We start from the raw sequence: 15,034 nt of genomic DNA on the forward strand, positions 1-15,034 counted from the left end.
TGTCATCAAAACGACTAAGGGAAGCCAGCCCTCAGGGACCGAGGTTGACACCTCCACGCCCCTGAAATAAGGCTCTCCCTGACATAGCCAAAGCCCTAATCGAGGCATACCCATAAAAGCAGCTGCCACCAAGACAAGAGAAGCCCTTTGAAGCCGAGGTCAACATCTCCCCACTTCTGAGCCAAGCTATCTCCGATGTCTCCAAAGTCGAAGTCGATGCTCCGTGCTTAAAGACAAAGTTCTCCCTAGCCAAGCCAAAGCCGAAGTTGAGGTCCTTGCCAATACAAGCCACTTAGCACCTCCCAGCAAGGATGATACACTAACACTCTCTTCAACCAAAGCCGAGGTCACCACACAAACCTCTACCACGGCCTTGAGAATAGTGGGCAAATGATGTAGGTGCCACATGGCAGGCCCAATGGAGCGCGCACATGTGGCATCCTAGCTGTCCACTCGTAACTAACTCTAGGCAGGTTCAAATATAAATGAGTGGCATCACAATGAGGTAGGACATCTTGGCATTTATTGCTCCCAGCTCTCTAGCTTTCTGGTGACCTCGTCTGAGCTACCTTACTTAGGTCTCATCCGCCCTCTTCACTATGCCTTTGCTAACTTGACCGTCAGAGTCTCCGCCCCTAAGATCATGCTTGGGACCCCTGACGTGCTTCTTCCTCTATAGGCCAGACTTGTAGGCACTCAGCTCTAGCAGCCCTCACTTAGACTCATCAGCCAGCCCTCATCTCTGAAATGAATTTACATTATTGCCCTCGGCCCATTCCATGCAACAACACTTCTCCTGGTTTTTCTATCTAGAAGATACAAAATTAGCTTGTAATTCTTATGGCTTCTCCCGGTTTCTCTGTAATTGGAAATGTTTTCAAGATGTCCATTTCACCTTCCACCTAAAATAAGGCCCTGAAGCTGGTTCATCCCCATAATGGAACGGGCTTAAGGGAATGGATTTCATGAACAACATTGTGAGTTATACACTTGAAGAAGGTATCTCAGTGATGTCTTTAGAAAGCCATCTCCACCGATTACGGTCTGTGTAAAGAGAGGTTCAATATTTGAAATCTTAACCAACGATGGCTTACTGTTGACTTTAATTTAGACTTGATACATGGTACCGTACTCCAGGTGGTTTTGACTCCTAAACAGAAAATACTTCAAGTGGATCTATTCAGGTAGTGTCTTTATCGTCAAACATTATATGCAAGTATATTGGTCACTGAACTTCAGTTATGGAGTTCACATCTGCCCCCCCCACAGGAGGCACCCCAAAAGCGCCTCACATGCTTATCTCAGCATGCAATGAGAAGTCATTGGGAGGCAAATGTGACTTCTCAGTTATGCATCATTTGAATTGTTTTAACCATCATTCTGAATTTCTGATTACTTTAGAATTTAGATATATTGTAAAATCCATGTATCACCCTTCACTTTTATGTGCAATGTCAATGTCAACTTTCACTTCAAGTGCCTTTTCATTCACTCACACCATTAAGGGAGAATAAAGGTTCAGCCCAGCGTCAAAATTTGTAGGCCTAAAATAGTGTTGGGGCAGGTGCCAGTTCGGAATTGATGTCAATTCACAAGGTGGGCGTTGGTGCATAGAATGTGGATTGTTGACATTTTGACTGTTTATAGCTCCATGGAAATCAGAAATCTGCATTGAGTCTATCGGTACTTTTCCATAACATTAACAACATAGTGAATACAATCATATTCACAGTGTGCTTAGCACTGTTGGCTTAAATACTACTGTACTCATTTGACATTAAACGATAACCAACTCAATGGATGAAATGAGGTCTTTGGGTCAAATTGGTAGAGTGCTTGGGAAATGAATAATGTTTATCTCAAGAGGATGGTGGTTCAAATCCACCAAGATCCTTCTTTTTGCAGTCGATTAGAGTTCTCTTATCCACCAAAATTTTCTAAGAGTTCAGTAATTTTCCTCCTTAACACTGATTTCCTTACATGGATAGACAACAAAAAGAAAAGTTATTTTACATATTTTCATAGTTGATGCTCCTTCATCTCCTACCTTCTTCATAAACGATTAAGTACAGGTGATCTGTACAAATATAGACCAAAAACAAAAAGATGGATTTCTTTGCAGAAGTCGGTGAAGCTCAAGTACTGCTGACAAATGCATTGAAAAGTTTCTCATGTTTTGTTATCTGGTGGAATAATTTGGCATCATCCTCCACTATTTGCCTCAGAACGTCATCATCAATGTTCTGGGTTTGTCTGCAAGAAGGATCCTCTACAAGGGCCCCATTGAAAATCATACTTGAGACCCACTCTTTATATATGGTTTTTCCATATTTCTCTTCTTCCCAAGTCCCTGATGCCAAGAGTTGATAAACATAAACTACGCGTTCCTGACCAGGCCTAAATGCCCTTGCAATAGCCTGTTTTGTCTTCGATGGGTTCCACTCAGAATCCAACAAAACAACACGTGAAGCAGCAGTTAAACTAATTCCTTCGGCACAAGCTGTAATAGAAGCAAGGAGTAGCCTTGAGGCCCCACCTGGTTCTTCGAACTGATCCATCACTCTTGCACGTTCAAATAACTCTTGATCACCTTTAAGGACCAAAACCTGTTCACCTGCCTTCCACCCAAAAAACCTCTCAAATATCTCCACAAGAAAATTAATGGGTGCAATATTATGACAGAAAATCAAAACCTTCTCCCTCTTGCTACTGCACCCATGCACAAGGCTCACCACAAATCTCAACTTTGGACCTTTGTTCACGTCAACCCTATTTTCTGCAAGATTTTCTAGTTCCTCCGAACTTAAGTATTTACCTGCACCTGCTACAGTTTTTATCAACCAAGGGTGTATCGACCCCAGTGTGATCAATAGGTCCAGTTCTAGAGGATTTCCCCTGCATGAATCCTTGTAATCCTGTAGTTTAGATAGAACCTTTTGTTGTATGGATGTTGGTTTCAATGACAAAGTATAAGTTTGCAAATCAGGAAGCCCATCCAATTTCCCACCTTCATAGACATCAATAAACCCTTTTGTAATGCTCATCAACATATCAAGACCATGTTTCCTAACCTCTGCCACTCTTGAGTTGATTTTCTTTGCAATATTCTCTATGAACATGCTTCTTGCTTTGCTCTCTTCCAAAGAACTTACATTCTTCTTCCCTTTACGATTTTTAAATTTTGAATCAAACTCCTCTAATACCTCAGAAATAAAACTTGGTCTTGCCAAGCAGAGGGTGTTGAAGTATTCCACAAAATTATTCTGGAACAATGTCCCAGAAAGTAAAATTCTGAAGCCAGTGTTCACTCTCATCAATGATTTCCTTAATCTTGATCCGGTGTTTCTTGGGTTATGCCCTTCATCAAGGATAAGAATTCCTGGACTTTCTCTTAAGATTCTACCCATGCATCTCCTGTATTCATGCTTTGAGTCTTCTCGGGTCAAGGAGAGAAATGAAGTGTAACCCATGAGAAGAATACTTGGATGTTCATGCCATTTTTGTATTTTCTCCAGGCAATCAATTGCATGCATCACCACCTGGTTAGCTCTACGACCACCAACAGATTCTCTGCATCGCTGACTACGGATCTCATTTATGTAGTTCCGCCGAACGTGGATCTGGTGAACTGGAAATGATACATCCCACTTCTTAAACTCTTTACACCAGGTGTACAGAGTGGTCTTTGGAGCAAGGATCAAAGGCTTTTTTCCGGGGAACAACTTCAGGTAGCTTTCAAGGAATGATATTATGAGCAGGGTTTTTCCAGCCCCTGGTGAATGAGAGATTATGCAACCACCTGTTCTTCTTAATGTGGGTTGCATATCTGCCGGTATTAAAGATCCTGCAATATTTCTCCACAGAAATTCAAATCCTTTCTTTTGGTGGAAATGTAATTTCATTTTGAGGTCTGGTACCAAGGCCCAGACATTATCATTCCTTTCTGAAAATGATATGTCCCTAGAAGAAACAGTAGCTTGGAAAAGATCCAGGTTGCCATGTTTGGTCAGTGTTGTCCCTGATTTGTCTCCATTGTGCAGCTCCTTGCTCGTGATCCAACCTGTTCTTTGCAACTACAAGAAATTTTGAAAAAGTAAACGAAAATTAAAACCACAATTTAATCAAAGATAAATATCAAGATATACACTGGTCACTATGTCTGCATGAGTACAATTGACAAGTTTTGGGAAGAGGCCACAGTTTGATGGCCCCAACAAGGAAACCCTTGCAACAGTTTACCAAAGCATATAATTCTAATACTAATTTTTGGAGTGCCATTTAAGATATTGCAACACTCAAGAAAAAAAATTGCAGAGAAATAAATTGGCAATTTGCTAGAAGATCCACCGGATCTTGTTAGGCCCCATTCCATTTCCCTGCACGTACAACCAATAAAGATGTACTTTAAGGGATCACTGTAAGGGAACTTTGAATTATCAATTATAATAAGTAAAATACATTGGGATTTTTTATCACAAAGTTGACTTACAAAGGGAGGTGATATATCTCTTATTTCAGTGCTCACAAAGCCACACAATTGACATATAATCCCAATTTGTTCATCCATCTTATATTCATGTTGGCATGATTGTCCATCTCTGCTCAAGTTTGGAACCTCACTGGACAATTCAATATGTGAACCCTGGCATTTTTCAACCATAAAGGATCAGTTCATAAAAAAGAGTAGAAAGTATATTAAGACAAGTAAGGATCATATTCTCTGATCCTTCATGATATGAAGGTCTGGGAAACACCATCTGGTTTTGGGTTCTCTGCCAACATATCCAACTCACTATCTGCCTTCTTGTGCACTCAATAAAGGCTTTAACATTGCATACTAAACTAACATCTTGTTTTTAAAACCAAATCCTGTCCACGCCTTGGTTCTTCATCATAGAAAAAATAAAAAATTAGCAGGCGTTTCATCAGGGATCAGGAAAACTAATGTACAGCTAAGCTAAGATAATTCAGCAAGGAAGGCATCACAATAAAATAATGAAAAATATGTAGAAAAGCGAATGCATATGTGCTTCTATGCATGAACGCTGAAGCATTTTTATTTATTACTTTTTTATTGGAAATGGTAGATTTCATTCAATGATTAATTTAAGTACAACTGTCAAGCACCCAAAATAAGAGGTGCTGCAAAGGAGTCCACTATTATAATGCAGCCCAACAGAGTTCTTCCCTAGTAGTCCCTTGTTTGGATAAGCCAGCTAAACTATTGTCTAACCTTCTAACCCATCGAAAGATTACACCAATCTCCCTTGTTAGACACCTGATTTTCTTCACAACCTGTCTGTAGGTCCAGATTCCCAAGTTATTTGCTTGCATCCACCCTATTACCAACATGGAGTCCCCCTCTTCAATCTGTTGGAGAAGGGCCAAAGCTTTAGTTCTTAGTGAATATCCCACCTATTGGTTCAGAATATAAAGCCAAGTATCTTCTTTCTTCATCTCTTTAGACTCCTCCTATGCCCGATGGTCCTGGGTTACCAAGTGAACTACCATCAAATTTCTACTTAACCCTTTGCTGTGCTGATAGGGCCCAACTCTCCTGAATTGCAGGTTTTGAAGTTGGAACACACAAGTGCACTCCATCCCCTGATAATATCATCAATTGAGAACTCCCTCCTTGAACAAGTCTAAGTGTTTTGTGTGTGTCTGTGTGTGCCTATGTACATGAGTTTATCTATGTGTGTGCATGAGAGAGAGAGAGAGAGCAAGAGTGAAACAGTTGCAAGACAAGGAGGAATCCTAATAACAAATCTAATAGCATTTGCAAGTTGAACTCCACATGGTTAAATAAATAAAAACATGAAGAGTTAGCTAATCCTGTCAAACAAGTGGGGTCATTCTAAATATTGCTTTATAAAGATTGAATTAAATTTTATTTATAGAAGTAGCCATGAGGTAATAATAACAAAACAGCAGAAACATTAATGAATATATTTTTATCTTGCATCAACTAAATAGCCAATAAGTCAGGAATTCAGAAACATGATAAGAATTAAGGCAGCATACCTGATTCTCTGCTAGAAAATGAAATGTTGCCATTGAAAGCTCCATTTCTTCCCACATAACTTTAAGCTCTGGCTCTTCCACTTGATCAATTGTTATAGATGTCAAGTTACAGAACCACCTCTTGCTTGAAAGATTTACTGCTTTAATTGCTTCCCACTGATCAACAACAGGCAGGTGTTCCCTCTTGGTCTCAGATTCTATGTTCTTCATGCACCTTTCGATCATTTCTTTGTACTCACTGGTACTTAAGAATATTTTCCTCCTACTGGCTGCTTTACAAAACTTCTTCCCATGTGAGACCGTTGCCTTCCATCTATTTTCAACCTCCCTACGTCTCTTATCAGGTACATCATTTCGCTTTCTGCTATGATGCCTACTTATGATCTTAGAAATCTCTTTTACATGATTAGCATGGGTTTTCTTACAAAGATGGTTCCTTTCATACAGCTCAGGTTCAATTTTGACAGTAACAGGCGTAGGAATACCAGGGAAAGCACAGGGGATTGAAACATCATGGTTAGTTGATGAAGAATTTTCCTCTCCAGTTGTTCTCTCTGGCACTTTCTTGAAGCATGAAACACCTGTTGACAAGCCCTTGTTTTCTACATGTCTTTTATATGCAGCAGCAGTTTTATGCATCTGGTAATTCTCAACAAGTGGTTTCCCACTTTGCTTTCTATTAAACATGCCTGACTTGACCTCCCTTGTCATGTTTTTGGCCACCAGAAACTTCTGATCTACATCATCCCTATTAGCATGCAACATATTTTCAACAGCAACCTGCTCAAAGTGGGAACATACTGAATGACTTTTACCAGCTTCACACGATATATTGGGCAATATTTCTTCTTCTTTCAATCCAGTTTTTTTGCTTGTTTCTGCTTTAAATGAACAAGGCTTTGCCTTTGAAAAATCACAATGGCTGACAAAACGCTCAGGCTGCACATGTCTGCGTTTGGAACGCCGCAAATCCAGGAAATTGTAAAATGGAAAAGGCTTATCTTCTTTCATATCATGAACAAGATCCACATCCATAGGATCATTTAAAACAAATGTATTTACAGGAACCACAGGGGAAAAGTTCATATTACTGGGCTTCATAACTTCATTATCGATTTGGAAGTTTATGGTCTTTACATTGTTCAAGGAAGTTGGAGGACACATGTCATGATCACTATCAAGAAGTTGATAGACCATTTTATTTTGCACTGTTTTGACATCAAACCCAAGTCCTTTCCAAATGGACGCAACCAGTAGCCATGATATATCAGAAGAGAACTGACCGCGATGTAGTATAGCTCTATGCATGAAGGAGCAGTCTTCAGAGTATCTCCAACGATAGTAGACATCTTCTGAAGGTTTTCTCTGAAGTTTTTGTAAGATACCAATATTTTCAAGTTTTACTTCTCTGATTTCTTCCCCAAGTGTCATCTTCGCCATGCTGTGAGGTTCTTGGGCTCTATAGCATATTACATAAAACCGGCATGCACAACCAGAGTCATGGGGTTTCCTCTCAATTGAACTTATCTTAGCATCAACATGTTCCTGCATAAGAAAAATATTTTCTTTAAATTAAACATCATTCTAAGACCAACCCTCTGTTCAATGGGTTGATCATCTGGACCAATATTATGGCATCAAAACCATTATTGAAATCAAGCACATATAAAGAAAGATGTAAACCATGTTCCATATCCAAATAAAATTCACAAATGCGCAGGTGAAAATAAAAATAAGAATTAATTAGTCATCATTGAACAATATAGCACTCAGTAATGTTTATTAGCTATTTAGTTATGACAGATGACTGGTTGCAATATTTTGCCACTTCCCTACTTGTTGCTAGCACCGAATGACAATGTTAGTTTATTAGTTATATTTTAGTTAATTCTTTAAATATCTTGATGCTACTAGAAATAAATGTGATCATATAATTCATTGGTAATGTCTACAGCAACAATATCTCAAATACCAGCCAAAGATAGTGGAAAACAGTGCTAGAAACATGGACATCCAATTTAGTGCTTTATTTGACAAGGAGAATTTGAAAGCTGAGAAATTAAAAAATCATTCGATTTCAATTTTCTTTGAGCAATCCAAAGTACCATAGGAAGGACTGAATCAATTTTATGATTTTTTAGTACATAACAAAATAAACAAGAAAACATGACCAGGAAGCACTACCATAAGATTAACTAGACTAATCTAAATGTTAATATTTGGAAAAGGCAGATTGTAAAACTTGAAACCATTACTCTTGAGATATAGAAACAATTGGCTTCAGCAAACTATGGGATCAGTTTTGATATTACATACTGCAGAAAGCCTCTCCACAGCATTCATCCTCTGCTCACTAAGAATGTAGAACATGGAGTACATGTAAAATCATAAAGGTCAAACTATGCTGCATAAAAGTAATACGAGACAAACATACCAAGTGTATACCTCCTTCATCTGCAGCTTTATCAGAATGTGATGGAAGTATACATACATCTAGACCAGGCCTCAAGAAGCATGTGCAATCAGAAAGGCATGCTCTTCTAGATCGTATGCGAAGGTTACTGATAGAGATTGTATCTTCTATCTCATAAGCATGATTCTTAAAATGCATTGCCATACTTCCATCCCGGATTCTTAAATGCTCTACAGTCTTCCATGATCCATGACAAAATGCTTCAAAAGCTGTAAGATCATACTATTTCAGCAATGACATTGATATATAATAATCCTGAACTAAAAATGACACTGATTTACAACTTTTTCATGAACTGGATGTGTAGATAGGGTTTGGGGGAACTAAATCTTGGAAAGAGTAGAAGTTATTACTAAGAATCAAGGTTTTTAAAACTGAACCGGACAGGGAACTGTTCTGGGGACCAGTTCCCAGATCGAATGGTCCGACCGTCTGGTCTGAACGGATGGCCCATTCTGACAAAAAAATAAAAAAATAAAAAAATAAACAAAAAACAGCCAAAAACCATTGTCTGGGTCGACGGCGCCCAGGTCAGCAGTTCACTGACCAAATCAATGGTTTTTTGGCCAAAAAGCAGTTTTGGGGTGAAATGGAGGTGACCAATTCCTCGTTTTTCCGGTCTGACCATCTGGTCCGGTCCGGTTTTGAAAACACTGCTAAGAATTTACATTTGAAATTTGAAAACAAAAATAGATTTGAAAAAAGACATCTTAAAATTGAGAATCATCCCAGATTCAAACTGGTCTTCGACCATGTCAACTAATTGAGACCCTCAAGGTTTTCCTTGCAAATACCTTAATATATTAATCAAATGGTAAAATCCTGGGCTGACAAGCATCAGAACGCAAGTTTGAGTCAGAGAGCAGCCACTTTGTGCAATAAAATGCCAAATATTTGGACCATATCTGGTCTACCCCTCCCAAGACCCCAGATAGCTGAAACCAATATTTGGTAATAGCCTTTTTAAGTCCAAGCAGTGAGTTCTTACTAGGTTATATCAAGCAGGGCACAGTCAGTGATTTAGGTTATGTTTGGCATGCTTTCAGAGAATTAATTTTGATAAATTGTGTGACTAATTATCATATTTAACGTTCTCTTATCAGTAAAATCACTTTTAAGTTTGGATTAATAAAACTTGTTGGAGTCAATTCTTTTCTGAGCTCAAAAACTCACTCTAAGGTCCTATTTGCTTTTCGGTAAGTTACTTACCCGGGTAAATGCAGTTACCTTTCTTCTTGGGAAACAATTACAAGTGCATTTATCCATGTTCTTTAATTTCTCATGTAAATAAGGTAATAACCATTTTAGCCATAAAAATCCATTATTAAAAGGGGCATTTTTGTCCCTTTCAAGTGTTGGCAACTTCTCTCTAGGTGAGAAAGTTATTTACCTGGTAAGTGATAACCAGGAAACTAAACTTTCCATGATCCCCACATAAACCTGAAAAAATAACAGGGGATTCTTGGTAATGGGAACCAAAATCCCATTGACCAACTTCCCCCTCTCAAAATCCAGAAAAAGTACACCCCCTACGATTTGATTCTTTGAAGCTGAAAATTTTAGTTTCAAAAGAAAAAAGAATAATTTTTTACTCAGAACCCATTCTTCTGCCAGAGTCAGGAAGATTAAGGTACTATTCAAACACGTTTGAATCATAAGTCCATGATAATCAAAGAAGTTTTGTGCTTACAACATGCATGTATCTATCAATCTGGGACCTGCATGTAGATGTAACCCAGCAAATTATCATTGTCAGGCAATGAAGACAGTATTAGAACTTAAAGCTACGAAACCAGAACCAGAGCCGCACATCATATAACAAATGAACTTCGTGATAGAGCTTGAGTTAAGATGCTTACGATATTCACCGATTGGATGCCAGGATTGATACAAACGCCTCCTCACCATGGCTGTGAGAAAGCAAGTGCGAGTCCTCCTCCCACAGATTGAAGCTGGGTAAACAGTAACTCTCAATTCATTAGCACAGAGGAACATAACATATAATGAAGCAGAAGCACCATTACTGAATAATCTAAGTTCACCACCCAGATGGTTGAAGTTAAATATTTCGCTAAAATCGCCTTTTTTTTTTTCTTTTTGAGTAGCAAAATGGAGTGTAGTTTAAATAGCATCACCATAAAGAGCGTACGTTAGCAACACATAATGGGGCATGCATTCTAACTCCTCAGTCACCAAGAAAATAAAATTTTTCCCAAAAATAAAACAAAGGAAATGAGAAATCAGAAAACACAAACCAAATGCCAGTGGAAGGTATGACGAAGTTGTAGTGCCAGAGAAAAGCACAGATATGTTGATAAACGATAGAAAGAGACGAAATTAAGGGGACAGAGAAAGAAAACTGAAAAATGTGAGCAAATGCAGATGATGAATGGTTGAAGCAGAGACGCCTGAAACTGCTCTTTCGGTTTCAGATGAACGAACGTCAGTCAGATGCCGGCGATCTTCCAGCTGGGAAACAGTTCCCGGTGCTGTTCTGTGCTGCTGTTGCTGTCTGTGGAGGAGATATCAATTTCCCCTGGATTCTCGGATTTCATTTGATTTTCTTGCTCTACTTTTTGTTCATGCATGAAGTAAAAGGCGGGCCCGGAAAATGCTGTAGTAATCAATGTACGGATGGAAGTTTTCTGATGAATCTGATCACTGAATCCTTCCTGACGAGGTTGAAAGTTCCCCTTGTGGCTGTCGCACAGATTCTCCGTTCTCCTCTCATTAGAACCGTTGGATTGAGACATGATCGAGAACTAGATGGCATGAGAAATTGAACATATCAACATAAGGTTCCAATGCAATGGTGTTTACATATAACTTATGGTTATTAGTGAGCAACGAAACACAGCCTATCAAAATTCATCCGTTTGACTGTTTTATCAGTGAACTTTGAAGAACTGACCGGCCGGGGTCCACGTAAAGTGTATAAGACCAAAAATGAAGCCGCGGGTGTTAAGCCAGGTTTGATGCTTGGGAGTGGTTATGTTAAAAATAAGTGATTATTCGGATAATAATCATTTGACGCCCAGTTTTTTAAAGTTTTTATTTTAAAAAATAAGCTGGTAAGGGCAAATTTTGAATCTTAATATCAATAAAAATATAATTTTTAAAATAAGATAATTTTTTATAAAATATATGAAGAAAGAGCAAAAATACTGTTCATTTTCTTCTTCCTCCAAACTACTTTCGCCTTCGGTGCTTTGTGAGTGGGAGGGAGAGAAAAAGAAGATGATGAACACCTCTAACAACGCCAATCCGCCGCCCACCTCCGCCCACAAACACTACTTTCGCTTTACAAATGTTACAAACAGGGCACATCTCCTGCGAATTGCTCGGGATAATGGAAAATTAATAAACAGGGGATGTTCTTGTCTCTTTAAAAGTCTGAAGCACCAACCACGAAAAGTGTAGTTTCTTCCAAGTTCCAGTGCTGGATCCTAATGTCTCGTGAATTCGGCAACGGTAACCTTCGAGGAACGAGCAAATCAGTCACTCTATAGCATAAACTCTGAAGTAGATTCATATGGGGAAAATGAATAACTGGTCTGGAACAAAATGAACCAAGGTAACTCGATCAGAACTCTTGGAATTCACATTTATAGACCGTCTTTCTGTGTAGATGAGAGATGATGAGGACCCACACCACCAAGGGATCTAGAAATATTGTCATTCTTTATACTTGCCTCAATATAGGCAAACTTGATTTAAAACTTTCCCTTTGGGTTAAGCCTCCAAATGAGTTTGTCTTATTGATCACTCAAGGGAATAAAAATAGCCATAATCTTTTTCCACATTGAATGGGGAACTAGGATCCTAATCAGAGGCTCCTTTCAAATTTTCCTCCAATGGTCTATTGTATCACTGACTCTAAGATCTTTATTACCAATTAGACTATTCTCTATTAACTCTTGGATGGGCTCCTCAGTGGCCCATCTATCAATCCAAAATCTGGTAGAGGAGTCATTACAAATAAGTCGACCCTTTCCTCTTTTAATTAATTCTCTTGTAGAAATAATGCCTTTCCACGCCCATGAGTGGCTTTTCTTTGGATTGATATCCCAAAAATCACTATTCCTTAGATATTTTTTGGTCACAACTTGCACCCATAAATTATCTCTCATTTAGGATTTTCCAACCTAATTTTGTCAAGCATGCCTTGTTGGTCCATTCTAAATTCTTGATACCAAGCCCACCCCAGTGTTTGGGAGTGCAAACATAGTTCCAATTGATAAGGTGAAGAAGATTTTTTTCCTTATTATTTGTCCATAGAAAATTCCTTTGCATTTTATCTATTCATCAAGGACACCCTTAGGAATTTTGACAACCCTCATTAAATATTTGGGAATTATGCTAGTAGATGCTTTGATGAGGGTGACTTTGCCCGCAAGGGAGAGGGAGTTTTTTCCATCCAGCAAGTTTGTTACTAATTTTTTCATTTAGAGAACTACAAGTCTCCTTACAATATTTATTTTTAAAGATAGGGGCTCCCAAGTAAATATTGTTTTTACTCCCTAGAGGAATCTTGAGAATTTAAGACAAAATCTTTTGAATTCTAGGGTGGATATTCTTTGAAAACAAAATACTTGATTTTGTGAAATTAGGGGTTTGTCCAAATGCTTTAGCAAAATTATTAAATATATCCCTAATTTTGATACATGCCATGATGTTGGATTTTGTAAAAATAATGCAATCACTCGCAAATTGTAAATTTGGTATGGGTGGGCGGCCATATTTAAATGTTTTACAACCAATGTTACTACTCGTAGTGGAGGCTTTTTTAAGCAATTCTTAGTAAGAACTTCAACACACAATACAAAAAAAGAAAAAAAAATCAGGAAAAGAGTGGGTCCCCTTGTCTGATTCCCTGAGATGGGATTATTTCCCTCATAGGAACTCCATTACTAAAATTTGGTTTGACAATGATTTAATACACTCCATCACCCCATCCACCCATTTGCCGTGGAAGTCATACTGGAGGAGAAATTTCTCAATGAATTTTTATTCAAGTCTTCATATGCCTTTTCCATATTAATTTTACAAGCAATCATTCTCAATTTGCCCTTTTTCTTTATCATGGAATGCATAATTTCATGGACAATTAGGATATTATTAGTGATTTGCCTTTTAGGGATAAACACACTTTGGAAAGGAGAAATAATGTCACCTAGGAAAGGTTTTATTTTGTTAACCAGAATCTTAGAAATTAATTTGTAGATCACATTGCACAAGTTTATCAGTCTGATGTTGTTGGCTGAATTTGGCTTTTGGCTTTTAGAGATAAGGAGTTTTATTCATTTACACTAAATGAAAGAAAGCCTTGACCACATTGCAAATTGTGTGTCCAATAATGAGCTAGAATTTTTTTGAAGAAAAGTACGTTGAGCCCATATGGACCTAGGTCCTTGACCTTTGAGGTCCTTTAGAGAGAGGAGAGTGGAAAAAATTTCCTCATTAGTGATTTTCCCAACAATAGACAGGTTTTGTTCATTAGTTATGCAAGGGTGAATAACTCCAACAAACTCGTCAATACCCTTAGTACCTTCAAATTTAAATCTATCCTCAAATTTATCCCTTAGGCGCTCTACTATTTTCTATTTTCTCTTGGTTGTCTATACATTCACCCAAATCATTTTTTATTCTAGTGATTTTGTTTTCCGTCTTCTAATTGTAGCTATTGTGTGAAAGAAGCTATTATTTTTGTCTCCTAGATTAATCCAATCAATCATTGCTTTGGGCTCAATAGGTTTCCTCATGAGCCAATATGGCATTTAAACATTTTTGAAGTGCACTTTCTGAATTGATTAAGGCTATATTAGAGTGGTCGTTCAAAAGTTTCAGTTGGATCTCCCCCAACTGATTAATGATGTTCTACTTTAGTTTGAATATATTGCCAAAAGATTTTCTATTCCACGCCTTAATTTCTTGAACAAGCAGGTTTCTTTCCTTTATAAGTTAAATCACTTTCAATCCATTAAAGCTGATGTTCCAGGTACTCTGAATTACCTCCTTAAGACCCGGGTTTAGGCAGCACATAGCTTCAAATCAAAATGATTTTGGGCCTAGGAAGGTCACTTATTTTGTTTGGAGGAGTGGTCAGAACCAAAAAGTGGAGGTTTGTTAAGGTAAAAATAAAAGGTAAATATATAAGTTAACATTGTATAATTGAATCTAATTTTTATGATTTGCACTAAATGCAAGAGAAGTATCTATCAACAATAGACTACAATAATTTGAAATATACTTTTCTTCACTTTGTACTAAAAATCAGTAAAAAGCATCAAACAATCAAATACCTTTAAAAAATATGCTCAGTCTAGGATCATAAAGTTTAGTAAAAAATTACATTTTATAATATTTTAAGAAGTTGGGAAAAGGTTGGGTTTGGTTTGGTTAGGGTTGAATGATTTTAGGTTGGGTTAGGGTCAGGATTAACTAGATTGGGTTAAAGTTAGGGTTGGGAGAGGGTTCAGAACCTCAAGTTCGGTTAGGGTTGACCATAAGGTCCTCAATCCATTCTAACTATGCCCA

General features: G+C 38.0%; 1 protein-coding gene across 6 annotated transcripts; it reads right to left on the minus strand.

Moving 5' to 3' along the window:
• Positions 1-1,853: 1,853 nt before the first annotated feature.
• Positions 1,854-11,259, minus strand: LOC148871157 (SNF2 domain-containing protein CLASSY 1-like). Of its 6 annotated transcripts, none has more exons than XM_088967906.1 (6): positions 10,357-11,259; positions 10,188-10,215; positions 8,470-8,706; positions 6,025-7,569; positions 4,490-4,642; positions 1,854-4,073 (listed from the first exon to the last, which is right to left on the minus strand). In XM_088967906.1, the coding sequence occupies exons 3-6, from the start codon at positions 8,515-8,517 to the stop codon at positions 2,136-2,138; spliced, it is 3,684 nt and encodes a 1,227-aa protein (XP_088824032.1). In that variant the 5' UTR covers positions 8,518-8,706; positions 10,188-10,215; positions 10,357-11,259; the 3' UTR covers positions 1,854-2,135. The 6 variants fall into 6 exon arrangements, with proteins under 6 accessions (XP_088824032.1, XP_088824029.1, XP_088824031.1 ...); XM_088967903.1 differs by lacking the exon at positions 10,188-10,215 and having other exon boundaries at positions 8,459-8,706; positions 10,357-10,449; positions 10,753-11,063; XM_088967905.1 differs by having other exon boundaries at positions 8,459-8,706; positions 10,357-10,449.
• Between the last annotated feature and the right edge of the window lie 3,775 nt (positions 11,260-15,034).

This window comes from Nelumbo lutea, chromosome 2 (assembly GCF_056320005.1).
Source record: "Nelumbo lutea isolate HS-2025 chromosome 2, American lotus-T2T, whole genome shotgun sequence".
Taxonomy (NCBI): Eukaryota; Viridiplantae; Streptophyta; class Magnoliopsida; order Proteales; family Nelumbonaceae; genus Nelumbo; species Nelumbo lutea.

What these genes read in the sequence shown, in the direction of transcription:
- LOC148871157 (XM_088967902.1), bottom strand. Translation starts at nt 10,492, where the DNA reads ATGTTCCTCTGTGCTAATGAATTGAGAGTTACTGTTTACCCAGCTTCA. An exon ending in ATTTTCTAGCAGAGAATCAG is followed by an intron (nt 4,643 to 6,024) that starts GTATGCTGCCTT and finishes GAAAAATGCCAG; the next exon opens with GGTTCACATATTGAATTGTC. An exon ending in GAGATATATCACCTCCCTTT is followed by an intron (nt 4,074 to 4,489) that starts GTAAGTCAACTT and finishes AATTTCTTGTAG; the next exon opens with TTGCAAAGAACAGGTTGGAT.